Source organism: Pteropus alecto, unplaced genomic scaffold (genome assembly GCF_000325575.1).
Source record: "Pteropus alecto unplaced genomic scaffold, ASM32557v1 scaffold75, whole genome shotgun sequence".
NCBI lineage: Eukaryota > Metazoa > Chordata > Mammalia > Chiroptera > Pteropodidae > Pteropus > Pteropus alecto.
In genome coordinates, this window is record NW_006440638.1 from 28,655,417 (window position 1) to 28,679,837 (window position 24,421).

General features: G+C 35.4%; 1 protein-coding gene across 2 annotated transcripts in view; it reads right to left on the reverse strand.

Moving 5' to 3' along the window:
• RAD18 (RAD18, E3 ubiquitin protein ligase) overlaps positions 1-24,421 on the reverse strand; it is a 98,724-nt gene that overhangs the window by 14,912 nt on the left and 59,391 nt on the right. For both annotated transcript variants that reach the window (XM_025050749.1, XM_006917575.3), the window contains exon 11: positions 22,732-22,903. In XM_025050749.1, coding sequence (XP_024906517.1) covers positions 22,732-22,903 — 172 coding nt within the window. The remainder of the gene's footprint in view (positions 1-22,731; positions 22,904-24,421) is intronic.

Consider the following 24,421-nt stretch of genomic DNA (forward strand, 5'->3'; position numbering starts at 1 on the left):
CGATGAAAATGTCAAATCCTGGAAAACATACCCTATGCGTGATGTTAAATTAATGCTGGCAGCAAGCTGCACTTTTTTTTTTTTTCTAAACAGGAAAAGGGTTTAAAAAAACACACAGGAAGGTTACGAAGCATCCCTACTATTCCAGCTAAGTAAGCAGAATGGCCAAGCCTGTCAACTAATCTAGGAATCTGTGATCAACTTAGCTAGGTGCTTTCAAATCACCAGTACAAATCATTGGTTTGTTAAAGGAAAATATCTGCGGTATGTTAATGACATAAATCTGAGAGATTTCTGCTATGCTACCTCAGTGAACACAGATCGTTGAAGAGGTTAACAAAAAACACATCTCAAAAGATGTCTGCAATCTCCTCTTCCTCTGTGACTTCACTGCCAACGACCAACCGGACTCCACAGCTCTACAACTGCCTCAATTCTCATTACCCTTCCTTCTACTCTGGCTCAGTCACTAACATGAATAACCAAGTCAATAAAATGAATGATACAATGGGTGGGAGGATTGACATTAACCTAAAATGAAGTTTCAGGATTATCTGCTCTATATGCTGCTTCAATCCTAGTAACCACTGAGAAATGGAAATACTAATACAATTAAAATGCCAAACAGAACTGTTCATTCCTTTTTAAAGGTGTATACTTACTATATTCTACTCAAAAGCCACACTTCTGAAATTAAACACACAGTTTCACAAATAGGATTCTACAAACAGAATTAGACTACTGAGCATAAGAGTCAGTGGTACTCTCTTCCTTGTGGACAGAGTAATTAATATTTTTGAAGTCAGTCATTTTAACATGCCTTGGAGATTTTTAAAAAATCCTTTAATACACTTTTATGACATCTAAAAAATCCTCCACAGAAGAAAAGAAATTACTCATTCTTGGGTCAGAGCATATATAAGCCTACACAGCTGCAGCATGTAATTCTGGGACAAGGAATATTTCAGAATAAACTTCGGCTTCTTTGTTTTGGTTTGGAACATTCTGGTAGACCAGGCGACAAGCTGGATGAATACAAGGTCTGGTACATTAAAGTTACAGTTCCCTACGGAAGAGTGTTCATATTGTGCTCTCTGATATCGCCATCAGTCCAGGCTAGAATGGATATAATTAAATAGATTAAATACAATTGAGAAAGACTCATAGGCAAAAAATAGATAAATCTTGAATTCTATAAAATTCCCAACTTCTGTTCAGGAAGATTCTAGTAGGACTAGTAGGTCAACCACAGTTAATATTTCACACCATTTAGACCTCATTTTCAGTTCAAACTTTCAGAATCATAGGATAAATTGGTTTTTGTTGGTTGGTTCGTTAGTTGGTCTTTGGACTAGTCTTCCTAAAATATTTAACTCTTGTCATTCTGACCAAAAGTGTAGCAAAACATCTTATCAGGCAAAGAAAAAAACTATTTTTCCATATTTCTTTTGTAGCATCTCATTTCATTCTACTAGTCAAGATTTTATCCCCAAAACAGAGAAGTAATATGCCAAATATTTCTGGTAAAGGTATGGCTGGTAATGCTATTTGAAGGAAGAAAACAAACATTTTAGTGTTAGTGCTGCTCTGCCACTTATTGTGTAACCTTGGACAAGTTACTTAATCTTTCCAAGTCCCAACAGCCTTACCTATAAAGGAAGGATAATAACACATGTAGTTCACAGGGATATCTTTAAGATTAATCAATAGAAGGAGTTCCAGTCAAGATGGCAGAGTAGGTTAACTCTGTGCTTGTCTCCTCCCTTGACCACATCAAAATTACAACTAAATTATAGAAAATCAAACTGGAGAACCAGCTGAAGAATAGCTGAACAGAAGTCCTATAACTAAGGATATAAAGAGGAGGCAAGGTTGAGACTGTTAACAGGAGTGGAGACACGAAATGGGCTGGCCCCATACCTACTTGTGGTGGTTGAGAATTGGGAGAGATATCTCAGCTGCAGAGGTTCCCCCTAAGGAACAAGGGGTCCCAGCCACACACCAGCTCCCTAGCCCAGGGCACCAGTGTCAGAAAAGGAGCCCCCCACAACATCTGACTGTGAAAATCTGCAGGGATTCTGTCCAACCAGGTGAGAGGGAAGTCTGCTGGAAACCAGGTGTCCTCTTAAAGGGCCCACACACAGACTCACACTGCTTACAGTGTGAGTCTGGGTTCTGGGTGAGGAACTGTAGCTGGGGAGGCTCCAGAGACATACAGGGAGAAACTGAGCTGTGCGGCTTTGGGGCAAGGGCTGGAGGGACAGCCACCATTGTCCCTGCGTGGAGCCTTCCTCCCACACAGCCAGCAGGAGAGTACCATTTTTCCTCTGTTGAGCCTTCCCACCATACAGCAAAATCTGAATCTGCATGAGCCTAGTGAACTCCACTCCCTCCACCCTGATGACTCCGTGAGACCCTGTCCCACCCAAATCACGTACTGCCAAAAGCTCTTTCAGCAACAGGCAGCTGGCCTTACACTCTCTTGCAGTATTTTTTTAAAACTCTCAAAGATCCGCTGGTCCCAGGCAGGTGGTGGCTGGCCTAGGTGTGCTCTGTGTGCCTTTTGCTGAGTGGCCCCAGGCTCAGCACTGAAGCCAAATCTGAATCTACATTAACATGATGAACACTACTTGCCCCACCTTGGTGACTCCAGGACCCACCCCTACCCTCCACCTGACTGCCCCTCCTCCTCCCCAATCCGTGTACCACCTGAGGCTCTTTCAGCAGCTGAGCCTCATAGTTAGCTGGTGGCAGGCCTCAGGTTGCCCTGGGCCTTTTGCTAAGCTGCCCCAGCTCCAGCCCTGGTGGCAGCTGACCTCGGTTTGCAGCGTGGCTTCTCTCACACACCTCCAAGTCTAGCACAGGCAGCTACCAACCACAGATTGCTTTGTAGCTACTACCATATCACCCCAGGTCAGTCACAGGCAGCAGCTGATCTTGGCCTACACCAGAGTCCCTCCCAAGAGGCCCCAAACCAATATACTTGATGGCTGGCTTCAGACCACAACAGAATACTACCTAATTAGTCCCACAAGTGACACACCCAAAGGGTGGTCTCAGCAGGCACCAGAGCTCACCGGGGCAAATCCCATTCCATGAGGTCAGCCACCACAGAGCAACTTATACACTGTGGTTCCAACCAATCCTCACAGCCAGTTCGCCTGAGGGTCAATCCTACCCACTGACGTGCCAACAGAAATCTAGGCTCAAACTACAACAGTAGGACACACACAACCTACACAAGGGAAATTCCTGGAGAACCCAGCTCAGGGAGACTACACCACTGGGCCCCACAGAACACCTACTACTTAAGGTCAGTCACCCTGCCAAAACTGGAAGACGTAGCACATCTACCTAATACATTGAAATAAACGTGGAAAGGCAGCCAAAATGAGGAAACAAACAAACAAAAAACTTGTCTCAAATCAAGGAACAAAAGAAAACTCAAAAAAAAAAAAACAAAAAAAAAAAAACACAACAACTAAATAAAATGGAGGCAAGCAATCTACCTGATGAAGTGCAAAATGCTGGTTATAAGGATGTTCAAGGAACTTATTAAAAACTTCAACAAAGGAATAGTAAACATAAAAAAGGACACAGAAACCATAAAAAAGAACCCATCAGAAATGACTACACTAGAAGGAATCAACATCAGATTAGATAAAGCAGAGGATCGAATCGGCAATTTGGAAGACAAGGTAGCAGAAAACACCCAATTGGAACAGCAAAAGGAAAAAATTTAAAAAGTGAGGATAGTTTAAGGGACATCTGGGACAACATTAAGCATATGAACATTTGCATCATAGGAATACCAGAAGAAGGAGAGAACAGGGATTGAAAACCTATTTGATGAAATAGTGACTAAAAACTTCCCTAACCTGGTGAAGGAAACAGACATACAAGTCCAGGAGGTGCAGAGTCCCAAACAAGACGAACCCAAAGAGGCTCACATCGAGACACATCATAATTAAAATGCCAAAGGTAAAAGACAAAGAGAGAACCTTAAAAGCAACGAGAAACACAGTTACCTACCAAAGAGCTCCCATAAGACTGTCATCTGATTTTTGAACAGAAACTTTACAGGTCAGAAGAGATTGGCATGGAATATTCGAAGTGATAAAAAGCAAGGAAGGACCTACAAACAATACTACTCTACCTAACAAGGTTATCATTTAAAATTGAAACACAGAATAAAAAGAAAAAATTAAAGGAGTTCATCATCACCAATCCAGTATTACAAGAAATATTAAAGGAACTTCTTTAAGAAAAAAGGAAGAAAATAACAAATATGAATAACAAAATGGCAATAATTATGTACCTATCAATTAGCACTTTAAATGTAAATAGATTAAATGCTCTAATCAAAAGACAGAGGGTAGCTGAATGGATAAGAAAATGAGACTCATATACACACTGTATATAAGAGACCCATTTTAGGTTGAAAGACATATACAGGCTGGAATAAAGGGACAGAAAAAGATATTTCAGGCAGATGGAAACAAACAAACAAAAAAACTTGAGTAGTTATATCATACGTAGGAGACTTTAAAACAAAGGCTATAATAAAAGACAAAGAAGAACATTTCATAATGATAAAGGGATCAATCCAACAAAACTATACAACTCTTGTAAATATTTATGTAACCAACATAAGGGCACCTAAATATATAAAGCAAATATTGACAGACATAAAGTAAGATATCAATATTAATACAGTCATCATAGAGAACTTTAACACTGCATTGATATCAAATGAATAGATCATCCAGACAGAAAATCAACATAGGAACAGTGACCTTAAATGACACATTAGACCAGATGGATTTAATTGATATTTTTAGAATAGTTGACCCTACAGCAACAAAAGTACATTCTTTTCAAGTGCACATAGAACATTTTCCACTACAGAGCACATGTTAGGCCACAAAACAAGTTTCAATAAAATTAAGAGGACTAGAATCATATCAAGAGTCTTCTACCACAATGATATGAAGCTAGAACTCAATTACAAGAAGAAACAAACACACAAACATATGGAGGCTAAATAACATGCTACTAAACAATGAATGGGTTAACAACATGATCAGGGAAGAAATCAAAAGACATCTTAAGATAAATGAAATTGAAAACACGATGACCCCAAGACTATGGAACACAGCAAAAGCAGTCCTAAGAGGAAAACTCATAGCAATACAGGCCTATCTCAAGAAATTAAAAAAAAAAAAAAAATCTCAAAATTTTTTTTTCATAAAACAGAATTGAGTCTGAATTATCTGAACAATTGCTTCAGCACTATGCTTTAATTTGCTCTTGGAAACCTCGTCACTATGTGTTCTATTTTAATCTTTGATTTCCACTATTTCTATGACACCAGGATGCAAATTCATCAGAACCTGTTATTTATACAGCATGGCAGATACACGGGGTACTGTGGGGTAGGAAAAATGCAAACAACTGCTATAAAAATCCTGTGGATTAAAGATTACTTACGAGTGGACTTTTTCTAGTAGTTACCTGCCACCCCATCTCTTCTCATAATTGTGGCATTAATTTGAACATGGTTGAGTATATCTAAATTTAAAAAACAAACAAACAAACAAACAAAAAACCTCCTTAAGGACAGTTCCAGCACTGGAAGATTGATGGAGTGCACACAATGCCCACCCGACAATGATACTTAAGTGCTGCCAGCTACTATGAATCCTTCATCAAACCCCTCTTTTTAGTCAACTGTTCTGTAGGATAAGCTAAAGCTTATATGCCAAATACTTTAGTAGTAGGCTGACAATAACATACAAGGTCAGTAAACATCCTAGGTTCAAAAAAAAAAAAAAAATCACTCAATGACAACTACAAAAATTACCATTTTGTGAGCAACTACTTTCACAAATTGTGATAATTTGTTTAAATATATTACCTTTCTTTCATATAAGCATACTAGGTTTTATCCCTATTTGACAGATGAACAAAGGCTTAGGGACATTAAAGTAAAAAAGCAGGGAAGTAAGGCAAAGCTCATCATCTTTCTACTATACCTTGCTGCTTCAACTATTGGTAGCAGAAAATGATATTAATCCAAAAGAGTTAAGAATAGTACTTCTTCCTATACATTAATCAATAAAGTTTCTATCAGAAAACATCAACAGTGTTGATAAAGTGTGGCTAAGAGTTTCCCTGCTCTCCAGTAGATCTCAAAAAAAAAAAAAAAAAAGATAAAAAGAAGAACTCTTCAAATACAAGAAAAAGGTAATATCAGAACTTATTTATCAAAGAATACATGCTAAATCCTTTAAAAAAAAAAAGATGAAAACAAAAAACAACTAAATTTATGTTCCATTTACAAAGCATTAAATATGATCATCTCGTTTGCTTTTTAGAATCACCCACGGAGGTTAGCAGGTTAAACTATTCCATGTTATCAATAAAGAAACTCCAGCCCAAAGAAATTAAGTCAGCAAACATGCCAGGCACCCTTCTAGAAGCAAAGAGCCATGGCTGAGTTGAACTCCCACAATGGAACAAAGAAGACTGACTGTGAAGGAGGAAGATCTCAGGGACACGTATCCATTTCAAGGATTTGATGTAACAGTATCTCAAGTGAAGATACATTCCCCTCCCCCAGAACAATGTCCCATTAATCCAAAGGGCAGCAGATCTCATGTACCACTCAGTTTAAGCTCTTCTGAAAACACAAAAGACATGGAAGAACTATGCCATGTTCCCACATTTTCTCTAAAACATTTTAACAAAATTCACCACCTGAAACAAGATGAACCATATAGCTTTCGGGGGTAATCTGAAGTTTATAAATGTTCCCAGACAAAACGCTATAATAAAATGCAAAACAGTAATGATGCATGATAATAGAAAAAGATTTTGTGACAACATTAATTTCATGAAATGTCACATTCTTAACAGTTAAAAAAACAAATGTAATGTGTCAACCATTCAAAAGTAATTATAAAGATTTTTAAAAATTACAAAGCTATTGCTGAATTACAGAAAGATACTTACAACTTAGCTTACTGTTCAGTTACCTGGATGTTTTCTTTACATACTGTTTTCTCTTAATTTGTCGGAAATATAAACATTTAGGAATTTTTCTAATAAATTCAATGTCCCCTAAATTACAAAATCCCATTAATATGTTTCTTACCTAACTGCCTGCATCAACCAAACTTCATTAACCAACTTATAACAATAACGATGAAATTGATGAAGATTGTGATGATTTCCAAAATATTATTTTAAAGCACCTAACCTTTTTTTAAAGTATATCAATATATTTACATGGCTAAAAATGGAGATGACATAAAAAGATGTATATGAGAAGTTTTATTTCTCCTCTGTTCCCAGCCAACCTGTTCCCCCTTGCCTCCAACAAGTAATCATTTATTAGTTTGTTTATTCTTCTGGTATTTCTTTATGCAAAATAAACATATATAAGTTATACATCATTTCATCCCTTTTTAGAAAAATAAAACAGAATGCTATCTATGCTGTTCTGAATTTTGGTCTTTTCACTTATAAACATTCTATATCAGTACATAGAAATTTTCCTTTTTTAACAATCACATAATATTTCATTGTGTGGATATACTGGTAGTTTAATCAACCAGCCCCCAGTGATGAAAACTTGAGTAGTTTCCAGTCTTTTGTTATTATAAACAATTACTCAATGAATAACCCTGTGTATAGGTCATTTTGTATATGTGCAGGTATATTTGTAAGAAATTTATCAGAATACTGGATAAAAGGCAAAACAATAGTATTTCTGGTTGATCTTACCAAATTCCTTTCCTTAGGGATTATACCTTTTCTCCATGAATTTATGGCACAGTATATTAGCAAATGTTAAGATTTTTGCCAACTTCAACAGGTGAGAAATGGATTTAATTTGCCTTTCTCTTTCAGCAAACTGTTCATGATTTTTGCCCATTTTACTACTGGGTTTATGGGTCCTTTCCTTCTCATCTCCAGATGTGCAAAAAGAATATCTATTTTTGATGTTTTAAAAAAGGTTCTACCAAACTCTTATAAATGATAAGAAAATGTATTAGCATGTCTTTCATTGTCAAAACATTTGTACAAAGTTATACCTGATAAGAAAGAAATCTAAAGCAAGTATCTATTTTATTTATCTTAATTTCAATTCCGGTTGCAATTCAAAATCAAATTTGTGTGATTCTTTCTAGCACTCTATATTGTCCTTTGTAATCAATGCAGGAACCCCAACCTTCTCTGAGCTGTACATCAGAAACTAAACATGCTGAGAAAACAAACAAACACTATCATCTATTTATCTGACTTTATCTGCTGACTAATCTCATTTGAAATTCTGGACCACAGATCTCAAATGGGCAATTCTCACTACCAGGCAACTATCCTATAACACTTACCTGGCATGTTCTGTTTCCCACTCTCAAAAAGACTCATCCCTTCTCAAATTGCCTACCCGCCATCCTACCCCCATTTCCAGCTGACAATCCTGCCTGAACTACATTAAGAAAATAAAAGCAATCAGGCGGGAACTAACTAGTCGTGGCTCAGTCGGATCTCCCACCCATTCTTCACAGCATCTGGAGTCATCCCTTTAAAGCATATAAACCAGACCATATCAAATCAGATTAATATTGAAAAGTCAATTGATCCCGAAATTGATCTATATATTTAATGTAATCTCAACCAAAATTCCAGCAGACTTTTTTTAACAATTGACAATTTGATTTTAAAGTTTATATGGATATGCAAAGAACCTAGAATAGCCAAAACAATTTTGAAGCCCATGGTGGGCACCTTTGGCCTCCAGCATCATCTCCTTATGACATACATATAGTATCATTTTATATGTGTCAAGGAAAAGGGTTAGAAAACATTGTATTAAAGAGAGAAGCATACCTTTAGATCAATCACTTTAAATTCTTAAAAAAGTAAAGAAGAGTACTGCATGATTTTCTTTTTAAGAAAGAGAAATAAAAAAATATTAGGTTAATTCCAGACATTAGAGTCCTCTTGGTTCTCTGGAAAAATTCAATTTTGAAATATAATTAAATATTTGCACTTATATTTAACTTATAAACTTAAAAAAGAAGACATCAATTCTGAGAGTCTAATGTAAGGGAAAATATTTTTAATTAGCAAAATTTTCACCACTACAACCAGATACTGAATCCAATTCTCAAGTTAAATGGGCAGGGGGACAAAATCATGGTGCTTCATTTTGTTTTCTTTAGACTTTCAGTATAAATGATTGATACGAGATCATACTAACAATATACAGACCCATAAGGAGAAGCAAAAAAAAAAAAAAGCAACATCTCGGGGATGAAAATTTCCTCTAGCACTTAAGAAGCTTTCATTTGATTATAAATTTCTTTGATAACAGAGACAGAGAAACTAGGTATGAAGCTCATGATGAGACTAGCATGTCTTCTGCACAGCCAGGTAAACTACATAATCTATACAGCTGCCTATCCTGAGAATGCGCATCCAACTGTGTAAACATGGGATGCCTGGCCAACAACAGCTTACTCAAACCACAGAAATCCAATAACAAGTAAAACTTCAGACCATAAAGCTGCAGTCTTATGAACTGTTCAGGAAAGAATTTTAAAACTACCTTATATTGCTGGATTTTAGGCAGTGGACATTGAACCTCCCTGTGACTCAGTTTCCACATAAAGTATCTGACTAAATGATCTATGTGTATGAGAAAGAATTATCCCTCCCAAACTATATTTATTCCAACTTTTAATGTCCTGACACACATTTTTTAAGTTTTTATTTGTACTATTACCCATATTCCAATAACAGGTTATAAATGGCTAATAAAACATACATACTAGGGCAAGAGAACCATACCAAAGCATTCATTAATAAAATCTTAAAGGCTTCTACACTGATTTCTGTAAAATTATCTAAAAGAATAAAAAGCCTCTGCATTTGAGGTCGATCATGCTTTAATGCTTGAATCTCTCTGAGATACAAGAACAATGTGCACTACTTATGTGGTAAAATCAATAGGAGTAAGCAAAATCAGCAATTTAGTATATACCCCATGTTCCAGAATGTAACTATCTGTGTGAGAGTAAGGAGAACAGAGAATATGTGCAATTTAACACTGCATTTCCTAACAAGGCAACCATAAAACCTATCATCTAATCCCAGACTTTGGAGAGTAACATATGGCGCTATTAATAATGATGACAAGCTAAGAAATAGGAACCAGACTATCTCAGGTTAACCAGAACATATGGCCATTCTATGTCTAACTAATAGTTTTAATAACTCCATTAAAATACTAGTAACAAAGGAAGCAATGGTGCCCAATACAAAAATTCTGGTAAAGCTCATGTTGTAATGGGGAAAAATCTGAGCTGAGATTTATTGGCTTCAACTCTATTCACATCACCTCTCTGGGCTTCCATTTCCTTACCGATGATATGAAGTTACTATATTTAGTGACTTCTTGAGGTACTTTCTAACTTGAAAATGTTTGTATTTTATCCTAATGTGCCTTTTCCCACATTCTAAAGGTCTCCAAGGACATCTGTTTCTCTGATTTAAAAGTAAAGGTAGTATGAAATGAGAAAGCAGAAAAAAAGCTGTGATTTTAACTTCCAAGGTGACTATAAGAAATTATAAACTTGATCAAATGATTAAAATACAAAATTCCAATAGCATGATATATAAATCACATATCATTTCTATTTAATTTACCAGAATAAAGCCAAAAGGGTTCTGATTCTGGCCTTTAAACACACACACACGCACACCTAGAAAAAGCTCTTAACTGGCTGCCTGTGTTTGGGGGTCTGAGTGTGTTGATCCAAAATAACTGATTTTATGTTTAACATTTAGAAGGAACTGGTAGTTCCTTCAAGGTCTCGTATTTATTCTTCTCAAAGCATTCTGAAAAATACACTCTCGGCTACTCCTTTTTTTTTTTTTTTTTTTAATGAAGAACTGAATTCTGAATTAGTCGAGATTATATCTCAGATTTATGAATCAAGCCAAATATATGCAGAAGGATATGGGACAAGATTTTCTATATAGTTTCTAAAATGTCTGAAAACTAAAAAAGGAAAATACACTCTTAAAAATTCAGTCTTAAGGAAGTATTACCATGGCATGCCAACCAAAACACTCAACACTATGGTCATCACACCAAAACCTCAGGTGATGACCAGCATGACTATAAGCCACGACATGAAGGTATCATTGGATAAGTGTGGACCCTAGAAGAAACTGCCAAATTCTACAAGCGTTTTAGACAAGTAATAATCCACTGTGGAAATTTAAAACTCTCCTGATACAGGAAATTGGAGGGCTTGAATTAATTTTACAGAGGATCTTTATATCATGGCAGTTCATGAATTTGGTAAAAACAAAACTTTTTGCCACCTAGGATTGCCTCAGCATGCTAAAAATCAAGAATTTATTATAAAACAAAAACAAAAAGAGCTATTGTAATGAAGCTCATCAGATAACTCAATTAAAAAGCATAATAAAAAAACCCCAAAACGTGCCAATGTGAACTGCCTAAGAGTAAAAGAAAATTTTATTATCTAACAGCAAATATCTCTTGGCAATGAGTACTGGAGAAAAGATAAAACTATTTGTACTTTCACTACTCAAATTACTTTTGCAAGTATATATTCACTAAGAAAGACATGCAAACCAAAGAAGATGAGGTATACTGTAAATTGTCTTTATGAAGAAATGTAAAGGTTGGGCCACATCCTCTGAGGTGAAATCATTCTATAAAGTAAAAATATTAGCACAAGAAAGCAAAACTGATTTAAAAAAATAAGACAACAAGAAGGAAAATAGAATTCTTCCTCATGCTACGTTTGTGGATTAAATTTTAAAATGTACAAGATAATGCATTTTATAGAATGCATTAAAACAGGGTTTATTAATTTATGTGACTAAATGTAACACCCAATATTAAATGAAGGGAAAAAGAATATTCAATAACTAAACTTATTACAACCCAGAAACAGTGTTCAATTTATCACTTAAGAATATAACATTTTGATGACTTTGGTTTTCTACTATTCAACACATTCGTTAAATATTTTCATACCAATATCCCTCTTTGTTTTGATGCTGTAATGTGCTTTCTAGAAAATAATGTTTTTATTTTAGAATAGTTTTATATTTACAGAAAAGTTGCAAAGATAGTGCAGAAGGTTCCCAAATGCCCCACACCCAGTTTCTTCTATTGTTAACATCCTACATTAGTCTGATCCATTATTACAATGAATGAAGCAATAGTAATACATTACTATTAACTAAATCCCACATTTTAAATGTATTTCTTTAGTCATGACCTAATGTCCTTTTTCTGTCTCAGGATTCCGTCTCTGATACTATGTTACATTTAGTCATCATGTCTCTTTAGGCTCCTCAAGATTGTGACAGTTTCTCAGACTTTCATTGTTTTTGATGACCTTGACTGTTTTGAGGAGTGCTGGTCAGGTATTTTGCAGAATGACCCTCATGGAATTTGTCTGATGTTTTTCTCCCAATTTGACTGAGATTTTTGAATTTGGGGAAAGAAGACCACAGAGGTAAAGTGTCATTCTCACCACAGCATATCATGAGTACATGCCACGAGCAAAACATTGCTATTGACCTTTATCTCTTGGCTGAGGCAGGGTCCATTAAATTTTTGTTTTCTTTTTCCTTCCTTTTCCTGACCTTCCCCCTTCTCTATTCTTTCCCCTTCCTTCCCCTGCTCCCCTCTCTTTCTCTCCATCTTTTTCCAGCACTTCCTGCCTGCCTGCCCTGGAATCATCCATCTCTCCAAGAAGCACTGGTTCCTCCTTTTGGAGAATGTTGTTAGAAACCGAGATCAGTGCACTGTTGAAACTGTGGTACCCTTGCTTGACCCTGGCAGTTGACTGAGCAAGGGAATACATGTGTGTATACTAGCTAACTTATACACACAGACCTATCAATATTTCTATAGGTATCTATATGAATCTATATTAAGCTAAACATCAGTTCATATTAAGGTCTCCAATTCTAATCCAGTACCTCACGGACCGTTTTAGCCTTCCTTACTTGTCTGTAATCTCCCACTCCAACAGTGAGAAATCTGACTCCCATTTGCCATCCATTTTAAGACAAGGACACATAACTAACGTGACAGAAAAAAATTATACTAAGCTACAGATCAGTAGGAATAGAGAAAAGTCATCTGAAATAAGTCATTGAGAAACTTCAGCAAATATATATTTAGAGAAACATTTAAGGTCCACACGTCAGTATAATTCAAACTGTATAGATAAGTACACTTCGAAATACTACTTTCTAATTCTTAAGCTTGAAGAACAATTCTGTGTAAAAAAAAAATTAAAAATAATTACCATTAGATGTGCCCAATAGAAAGTTGGCATTTTTTTTTTTTAATGATGTCTAAGGAGGGTTCAAAGTCACACAATATGGTCAGCTATTAATGAGGTACCTCCAAAGACTTCCCCAACAGAGACCGGCAGACTCACTCTTCCACATCCAGAAGAGTAACTTCAGAAGTGGGATAGGATGTCTACATACACCACAAGGCCCATTAATAGTTAAGGACAAACAAAGCAGGATGATAAGGAAATATTCCCGATAATCAAAGAACTACGGGTGGTTCTGTGCTTGTGATTTTCTGCCCAAGGCCAAGAGATTTTTATTTAGTATGTTGATAGACTTCAGTTTGATGTGGATTATTTTGTACTTTGGTTTATTATCACACAAGATGAAAAAGTAAATTATTTATCATCACCAAGCACATTTTCTCCCATTTTGTGGACCCATTTGTCTCAGAGCTTTCTGGATAATCTATTCCTTTCTTCCCCAAAATTTGCTTGTCTATCACTTCTTCAACAGCCCCAGACATCCTTATCTTTTCCCGTCCTGGCAGCAATGGGCAAGTGTGTTTGGCAAACAGGTACAAGAGGTGCAATAAGCTCTGCAATGCCTATATACATTCCTACGTTCTCTTTGGTTAGAGATACAGGCAAAAGCCTACAGCACCCATTTGTATCAATAAAGCATATGTAAAACCAAACCATCTTCTTATCTTCAGTTGGAATCACTGTCTTGGCAGATTCCATTGGTGCTCTGCCCCTACTCCCTTGCCCTTACCCCCTCAGTGTACCAACTGAGGTACACTGTGCCTTTGTCTGATGCGTCCTCTCACATCAGAGCACATGTTGGAATCTGCTCTGTTGCCGGCACAAGAGGCTGGAAGCAGCAGAGAGCAGCCTCCTGTCCCTTGGGTGAGATAATTCAGGTATTTTAAACCAGCTCCCAGTTCCCAGGAGAATTAAACTCCAGCTGCTCACGGTCACATCTGATCTGAAATCATGCCCCTTAAATGCTGTCTTCTCTTTCCTGTCTCACTTCCCCACTCCCTACAGTGGTTCCTTCACCTTCCAAATTAACCACTTTCACTTAAAACCTTGACTTGGGGTCCACTTCGTAGGAAAACAAACCATTCCAAGAACTGCATATTTCCACTCTTTCAAAAATGTAAGACCAAGCCAGCTTGGTCATAGGAACAGTATCGGTCAGGAGAACTTGGGCTCTGAGGTCTATCAGACCTGGGTTCAAATCCTTGTACTGCCACATACTGTGCAACTCATTCAACTCCTCTGGCCTTTCATTTCGGCCTCTCTAAAATGGGTTTGCCTGTGGACCGAATGATATAATATATGTAACACTCTAAATACTCAAATAACATTTGTAGAAACCACATACCATACTGCCTACAATAACAGAATTTTACCATACACTGTCTCATCAATATAACTTTGTTAATCCAGGAGACTCCTGTCCAGGAAGATAACTATTGAGTCAAAAACTTCCCGAAAGAACCATCAGCTTTTCAATAGAAAGCACAAAAGGACATACTCCTAGCACTCATCTCAAAATTCTCTTCTTGCTGTATCCACCAATTCTGATCTATTAGGTTTACTCAATCCTAACCAAGATCTGCACTGAAAGACTTGCCTGAAACCGAACTCTAAAATCTAAGCACATATCTGAACCTTACCCTTCTGGCTATTAGAGGCTACTCTGATGATTAAGGCAGGGTTTCCTCTTCCCTTCAATAAGCTATAAATTCAGCTTGGTCCTACCAACAGGCTGATGGTGCCAGTACTCGGTATTCCCTAGATGAATGTCTCAGTAGCACTTTTTGTCTTAAGATTCCCCCATCATTCTCCGATTTACTCAGAATTTAGAAAAGGCTAAAATTTAACTACTTAAATTTTCCAACAAATGGCAATTGAGATTTCTTCACATGTTATTGTGTTTTGTTTTGTTTTGTTTTTGTTTTTGCTCTCTTGCTCTTAAGAATTCTGGACAGAGAGCACTTCCAAAAATGACTGAAAGTCGTACCAAAATATATCAAATGCACGGCCAATGGTTAATTAGCCTTTTTGTCAAAGTGCCTGGTGTTCTGTACCTGTGTCTGTGCTGGACTTCCTATACAAAGTTGCTGCTACTAACAGCATCAGAGAAGAGGTTATCGTTTACGAACCAGGAATAATCAAAAGTTAAAATGTATTCATTCACACTTTATTTGATTCAAGTTCTTTAATAACCAACACTTGGCATTTACAAGAAGGTTCACAGTAACCAAGCAGTAAAATTAGCTGGTTTTTGTGAGTATTGAAATCACAGTCCCCACCTCATGAGCCCATGCTCTCTAACACACCAAAACAGAAATAACCATGTTGGGTTGGTCCTGAACAGACTGACTGAAATAAATGAAAACTATACTCACCACCTCAATAAACCGTAACCATAAATCTTTCCTTCAGAAAATTTCTTAGTATAAACAAACTCCCTTGATTAAGGACAATAACTGCTTTCAAAGATTTTTTTAATTTTATTGTAAAACCTACAAAAAATGACTCATAACATTCCCCCAAGTTTTCCAACTGTTATCATATTGCCGTATTTATCACTCTCTCTCTGTGTATACTCACATACATTATTTTTTAACCACTGAGAGTAAGTTGTAGCCATCATTCTCCTTTAACCCTTTAGTGTGCATTCCTTAAGAACAAGTACATGATAAAATTACCAAAATCAGGAATATTGATATAACATTATCTAATTTATAGACCTTATTCAAAGTTCTCCAGTTAACAAGATGTATCTTGTATCCCTTTGTTTTATAAATATAATCTTTACAAAATAAAAAAATTTCTCCAGTTGTGCCAAAAACAATGTCTCTTTTTAACTTCTTTTGCCTAGAAAACTAAAGTGCACAAATATATTTTTTATAAATAATGATTTAAAGGTTCTTCCAAAGAAAAGCACGACTACTATTCATTGCTGCATGAAGATATAGCTTCCTCTCTAGGGTCATAATCAAAAGTATCTTTTCTTATAACTTAGCACGCAATAAAAATGCAGTTTTTCTGCTTGCCAAAATTGAGGGAACAAAAGCTCTCTCTTCTTGATTAAAAGGAACAATAAGTTAATTTACAGAAATTTGGACAAGTCTCTTGAACTCCTGGAAATCATCTAGTAAGAAATTATAGTATAAAAATATAAAATTCTTATCAATTTATCATGTCTTCAGGTTAGCAAGTGAGAATCAATATATAATTAATAATTCGTATTCTAAAAGAAGTACTTAAGAGTTAAGAACCACGTTAGCAACAAAACAGTTTCATCCTAAAAATTATTTGAATTGGATATAAAATATTGGATCTTAAAATAAGGGTTATTCTTAGTTGTCAGTCTGCCATATTATAAAAGTTTGAATATTACTCTAACACAAAAAAAACAACCAACATATTTATTCAACAACAGTAATAGCTATATTACAGCATGACTGCATGAATTAAAAAAACAATTCACAATATATCTGTACTCACATTAGACCTAAAACAGCATGACTTTTAAGAGGAAAAAAAGGCATAAAAAATGATAGAACAGTTAGACTCTTCTGTTCAAAAAATGTTCATTTATCTATCCATCCATACTTCTATCTTTATAAGAATATACAGATAGAAAGTATTAACATGAAGTTATTTCTGGCTGATGAAATTAGGAAATTTTATTTTTTTGTTTACCTAAGTTTTCTAATTTCCACAATAAACATTCATAACATCTAAACTTAAAAGTATTTTTGAAAATGTAGGGCTTTACAATGAAATCAAAAAACTACTATCAAAAGAAAAAAGTGAGAAAATTTTTATAAATAACAAAAGGGATAAAGAGAAATATACTTCACTATCAAAGGAATAAATGTAATTTTAGAAGGCTGATTCATGATCTGCAATGGACAAGTGTAAAAGAACACAGATAATTTACCAACTATTACAGCATCAAAAATAACAGGATTATAGAATTTTAGCGTTGGAAAAGATCTCAACAGTCACTAAGTGTAGTGTCCTATCTCCCTTCCTTCGAATGCTTAATGTTGGACCAGATATAAAAACCACTTATCTCTGATACGCTGATTCTACTAAAAGCATTTGGCTACAATGAGTGAGTCCCTTTTCACTCTGAATTCTCTTTCTGATTCTATGGTGTTAACTACAGTAATCAAGTGGCAATCTCTTTGACTTTTTAGGTTTCAGAGTCACTATACAACACCAGCGATAATCAATGGATTGCTAACTTTGAGACAGCCTTCTGCGTGGTTACTACCAACCAGTATTATAACCTACTTTATGAGTTTTTTAATTAGGGGATGAAATTATGTTTGAAGTGAGTAAGGATCTTATTCATATTCAAATACTGCATTTCAAAAATCGAGAACAATAATGATGGCAAAAGAAACCATTATTTTATGTCACTAAGGGAGAAAATATTGAGGTGAATTTAACTATGATATAATACTTTTTCTCAGAATTTTTAATTTTTATATATCCAGAAAGTTCTCTTAAATGTATACAGACATCAGTTTTTCTTACACCATTGTTATGCATATATAAAAAAAGAACTGAAATAAACTGATTCGAGTATTCCTAAAATGTCTTCATATTTGGAGCCCAACTCTGCATCATGTTTTGATTCAATATCTATAATGCCTGAGATTTCCCTCACACAGTTATCATCTGTACCACGGAGAGCACTGGAGATACAGCATTTATCAAAAGTACTTGGCTACTGTCTCAAGAAATTTCATCTGAGTCACTGAAATCCATTCTGCAAACTGAACTCATAATTTTGTTTCTTTCTTCAATCATGATGCATGTGACTAGAAGGTAAGCAGCTTTGGTTCAAAGACATTAAGAAGTTTCTGACAAACTGATGTGTCACACCCTAACAACAGTCCTTTGCAACAGGTCAATCAGCCAGGCTGCTATTAGTTTGAAATTTCTTCCATCTATTCCAAGGGATTTGGCCATTTCTCCTGCCTTCAATTGATCATGTAATAAATGTTCATTAATAAATGTTCAAATGTAGTGCGTCTTCAGATACTTGTGGATATCTTTTTTTCTTATAAATCACTTGACTGTTTTGCAAGAAAATATGAAATTGTAGTCATCCATCCAATGATGAATACTACCCTTGCTAACATCAAACTTAAGCCCTGCTGCACTTCCTGTGACTTTTTTCACACATAATAATTTGTTGAAGATATTTTAAAAGACAAACTAATGTAATGTTAACAATTCATGTAACTCAACTAAAATGATGAAAGCCTGGAAAACCATGATGCCCAGGCACTGGCAAGTACATCATGACTACGAACTGGCTGGTAGGAACTGTAAGACACCATTGATTATAAGACACATCACAATTTCAGGCAATAAAATGTAAAACAGAAAATGTAATTTTGAATCAAAAAGTCATTCATCTAATAAAGGTCTTGTAGTAGACCCTTGGCAGGAGATTTGTTTTTTTAAATGATTGATAAACTCAATTCTTAAGGATCTGATGAATAATAATAGGAATAAAAAAGACAGTCAAATAATTATAATATAAGATAGGATTTGATTAAGATAAACTGCTATTGAATTCAGATATACTGCTATAGGAATTCAGATACACTGCTACAGGAATTCACAAAGGAAGTTGAAATTACTTCCTGCTTACTCAGAATAAGGGAAAACAGAGACCAGAGAAAGGGCTAAAAGAAAGAGGCCAAACAAGAGCAAATTTAAGGCATGATTATGACTGATGAAGCAATGTCTTAGAGGAGGTGGATGAATTGGTTTTAAGAAAAAAATGTCTTTAATTATTGATGGGAAAGAAGAGTCTTTAGAAATGTCTTAAGAAATATGTCGTCTCTTACAATTAACAGGAAAGAAGAGGTCAGAAATTACAAGAAACTGTAAGATGGAAAGAAAGATCTGGAAACAGGTTGGATTAGCTGGCCTCAGGGAACTGGGACACAAAGTGTCCACTGAAAGTGAGGGAACAGACACAGGCAACTGGTTTGGAATAGCGCCATGGGAGATGAAACAAGGAGTAAATAAGAAACTGCACCTCAGGAATAAATACCCAGCTGAGGCCAAATTAAATGAATTTTGAACAGAATTCATCAGCCCAGACTCACAACTTTCTCTAGCAAAGTTCAGAACAGAAGTAGGAGAAAAAAAGATAAATTGTGGGATTTACTCTATGATATTAGATTGAGAATTAGAATGAAGGAATTAGGGCTGCAAAAATTTCTGAAATGTCCAGCCATACTGTCACAAGTTCTGCAGCATTACTGAAGAAAATTTGATTTGGTCTTTATAAAAATAGACTAACAATCATATATTCACCAGACTCTCACATCTATTACCTCATTTCATCTTCCCAACAGATCTGCAATATAAGATATTTTTATAGATATGGAAACAGACTTAAAAAGACTGAATCCCAAATCACCCATTGGATCCTGACCCAAAGCACTTCAACTATAAGCCTACTACTTTTCCTACTACACCATAGCTGCTTTGCTATACTTACTCCTTGACAGTATACTCTTAAGTCAGTTGCCAAATGGTCTGTCCTGGTATCAAATCAAATACTAGTTAAGGTTCACTTCATTCCCACTCCCCCTTTAGCCTAGTTTCTAGGTCTTATATAAGGAAGAGACTCTGCCTTTTAAACTTAAAAATCTTAGATTGACATACAATAGCCATGATATGGAAGCAACCTAAATGCCCATCAACAGACGATTAGATAAAGAAAGTATGGCTCATATATACAATGGAATATTACTCAGTCATTAAAAAAAAATGAAATCCTACCATTTGCAACAACATGGATGGACCTAGAGGTTACTATGCTGAATGAATAAGTCAGACAGAGAAAGATATATATGATTTAACTTAAATGCAGAATCTAAAGAACAAAAAGAACAAACTAATCAAAAACAGACTCACAAATAGAGTGGACAATTTGGTGACAGACAGAGGGAATGGAGTTTGGGAGGCTGGGAGAATGGGGTGATGGGTTAAAGAAATACAAATTAGTAGTTGACAGTTGGACATGGGGAGCATGGCAGAGGGAATGCAGTTAGCATTAATATGATGGTGGAAGGCCTGGGGAGGGAGGGAGCAATTGGGGAGATCGTTTTATGAACTATATAGATGTCTAACCAATGTAGTGTATACTTGAAACGAATTTAAATAAATAAATTTTTAAAAAATCTTAGACTGACAAAATGACAGGAAAATGAAAAGATAGGTATAAAAAAGAACCCAGATAAAATAAAAATTTTTAAGACTAATAACATTTAATTTTTACAATGTGTCTCATACTTATTCATACTTAAGATATGAGTAACAGACACTGTCCACTTTCTCAAGGCCAGCCAGGCAAATCCTTATATGTAGTCTCTAAAGCTAAGCTTCCCAAGTATACAAGCAAACTCAGTGACTTTTCCCCTTGTTAAAATTGCAATTAGAAACATCCCAAATGCCCATCAACTAATAGATGAATAAATAAAATATATCCATACAATGAAATATTATTCCACAATAAAAAGGAATATATTACTAAAACATGACACAATATGGATGAACCTTGAAAACATTATGCTAAGAAAAAAAAGCCAGTTACGAAAGATCACATATTATATGATTCCACTTATACGAAATGACCAGAATAGGCAAATCTATAGAGACGGAAAGTAGAGTAGTGGTTGCCAGGGGCAAAATGAGGAGTGACTGCTAATAATTATGATGTTTCTTTTTGGAGTGATGAAAATGTTCTAAAATTGCAGTGATGCTTGTACAATTCTGTGAACATATTAAAAACCATGGAATTGTACACTTAAATGACTGAATTGTGTGGAATGTAAATTATATATCAATAAAGCTGTTAAAAAATGGCAATTAGGAGGTAGTTCTACTGGTCATGGGTGGATATGTGTGTGTACGGACATATACACATGGATAACTAATTAAAATGTGAAATAAAATGTAAGAGCTTACTTTTTTTTTTTAACTTAATGGTTTTATAAGCCTCTCAGTTGAGTGATGCCAATAAGTGTCTGAGGCCAACACCTCTGACATACTTATTCTATTTCCCATATTGTCACCATCAGATAAATATACTGGCTGCCATGTGTTTCTCCTTTCACTTTTTTCCATTCCCACTCCAACTTCATAAAAATGTCTCATTTTACTCCAGTGTTCTGAAACATTCAGGAATCCTGTGACTATGTTTAAAAAGTAACTTACTCCCCTAGACTCTGGTGTTCCTCCTTTTTTATGCTGTATTCCTATGAGACTTGTGTTTAAAAATAAATACTATCCACTGCACTTGCAAGTATGGCTTTATCTAGAGTAACTGTGCAGCAGTACCACACTCCTGGAGAGAACTCAGGCTACCACGTGGTTTTGCCTTACCCAACATGAGATACAATGTTTTGACCTTGAAAACATTAGGAGTGACTTGATTAGACTTTCCTTTCCTAATACTTGATTTTGAGTAATTTGAACCTAGAGCCCTAGGAAAGCAGAGGGTCTTTGGGTATATTCTTTCTTCTTAATTTAATGATTCAGATTAGACATAATCTATCATTCTAGATAATTTAACAATTTTAAAATATTGAACAAGTAGCAAAGATTATGTAGGGAGAGCTTTTCTATAGCTTTAGGTATATAAGTAGAACAATGGGGAAAATGTAGATATCCTTTACCTCCTTCCAACAGAAATTAAAGAGTTTGGTCAATCATCATACAGAAACACAAGAAAACACTGCACACACACACAAACACACAGAGAGACCAATTGTAAAACAAGGTAGAAACATGGGAAGTATTTGTGATACAAAGTAAATTGCCAGAACATAAAATAGTATATATAATAATGATTTAAAACTATGTCCTCCTTTAAAAATACATCATCTTTTTAAAAAATCATTTGGAAAATGATTCACCTCCAAACCTCTCCTTTTTAAAGTTTCCCCATAGATTCTACTTGCTCAATTAAATTTCTCTTTTTTGTTTTAGTCTCCTATGCACTGTCTTTCTGGTCACTACTATTTTCTAGTACCGTTGTCTTTACCTCCTTCACTCATTGCTTTGATGAAAATTTCATTGTCTATCATGCTTTTTTCCAACTCCAGGAAAAATATCTATATAAAGGCTACAGAGTAGAAACAAAGCCATGTTGTGATTGCTGCACATACTCTCCACATCGTGCCTTGTTATCACTGTGAAAGTTACAAAGCAGCAAAAGGAGACTGAAATGGAAGATAACTAAGGAACTGTACCATGCCTCAAAGAAATTTAAAACACTCAACTACTATGAGTTTCTTACCTATTGCATGAATCTGATTCTGGTGAAGAAAGAGTTTCTTGAATATCAGTACAACTAGAAGAATCGTCAGGTCTATCAGGTTCCAGTTTCCCCGGAGAGTCCACCTTTGACTGAGGGAAGTGGTTTGTTACCAAGGACATATCTGAGAATTTCATTTTATTATCTTCCTGTCCTAAAAGGGAAAAAAAAAATGAAGAACAGAAAAAAAAAGAAACATTTAAGAGTATCTTAAAATATACAACCTCTGTATGTTTATTTCAACAACACTTAATATTGCTATTTGTACTTAGTAAAATGGAAGTTTATGTAACATTGATTACAAAACTCCAGTGACAGAGAATTAGAATCAACACTACAATGGCATCGTCTAATTATATTGTATATCCAGATTAATTAATTTAAAAACAAAATTTCTTTTAAAACCAGGAGTGGGGAGAACCTTGTAATTCTAATGAGGATTCTATTTACAGTATTACTAAAGAATTCTGCATATTCACAGATCAGAGAACACTGATAAACGTAAGCATAACAAAAAAAGATTAACGATTCCATTAATAAAAGAACCACAATATTTGTCACTCACTACTACAGTAGTGAATCTATCTAGACATTTTTCTAAATCTGTTACACAGAATCTAATACTCACTATGGAAAAGGAAAACCAATCAGACATAACCAGCATTTCTGCTTGATCCAATAAATGTCACATTTCTATGCATCCCTTGTCATATTATAGCCTCAATGTGAGGTCTCTTATTGCAGATAGAGATAAAGGCCCAGGAAAGCTGGAGAGATGCAGACACAAGGTAAGAGTGTGACATGCAGGGATGACCAAATATCTGTAGATATGAGTGCTGAAAATAATATCATCCATGAAGGATTCTTCGGTGCCCAAGACTCTCCTCATGATCTGTTTTTAGGACTCGGCTAGGATTTCAATAGTGCTGTCTTTTAGATTCAGAAACTGAATAAATACTATACTTAACATGCAAGCCATGAGTGCTAATAGTATAGAGCTCCCTTTCATGAGTTTCCTCATAAAGAAGCAGAGCTTTCACACATCATCCAGTGTGTTTATAGAGGCAAGTGACCCTTAACAAAGGACACTAAACAGAATTGTCAAAGTTTTATTATAAAAGAGAAAATTTACAGGAAAAGACATGCAACAAAACAGATGAAGGGTTTACTTGAGAGAACACACATCTTGTTCACCTATACTGGTACTTCAATGAGCAAGTTAATTTTAAAGAGCAAAAATTACACAGTACATATATTTGTATGATGCCATACAAAGCCCAGCTTTTCAGCCAGTCTGTGCCAGTCTATTTGTCTTCCTCTCTCTCACACTGTCCACCTCTCCCAGACATGTACATTCATGCACAGCAATCTATCAGCAGCATTCATCTGTGAAGCCCAGAGAGAACAAATATTTATGTGCATATACACATATAATACATAACCCCTAAGTACAAGCAAGCAATCATTTCAAGCAAGATTCAACCAATGAACAAAAATGTTCTCCTAATCTGAGATATTAATTTAAGCCAGATTTTCTCAGAAGCTAAACTTTCTAAGAATATGCTTTAATAACTGCATGAACAAATCCAAGTTGTTCACAAAGACCATGAGGTATATATACTCAGGCAGCAGCCTCCTAAATGATACCAGGAGAATTTAGAACAAAAAGAGT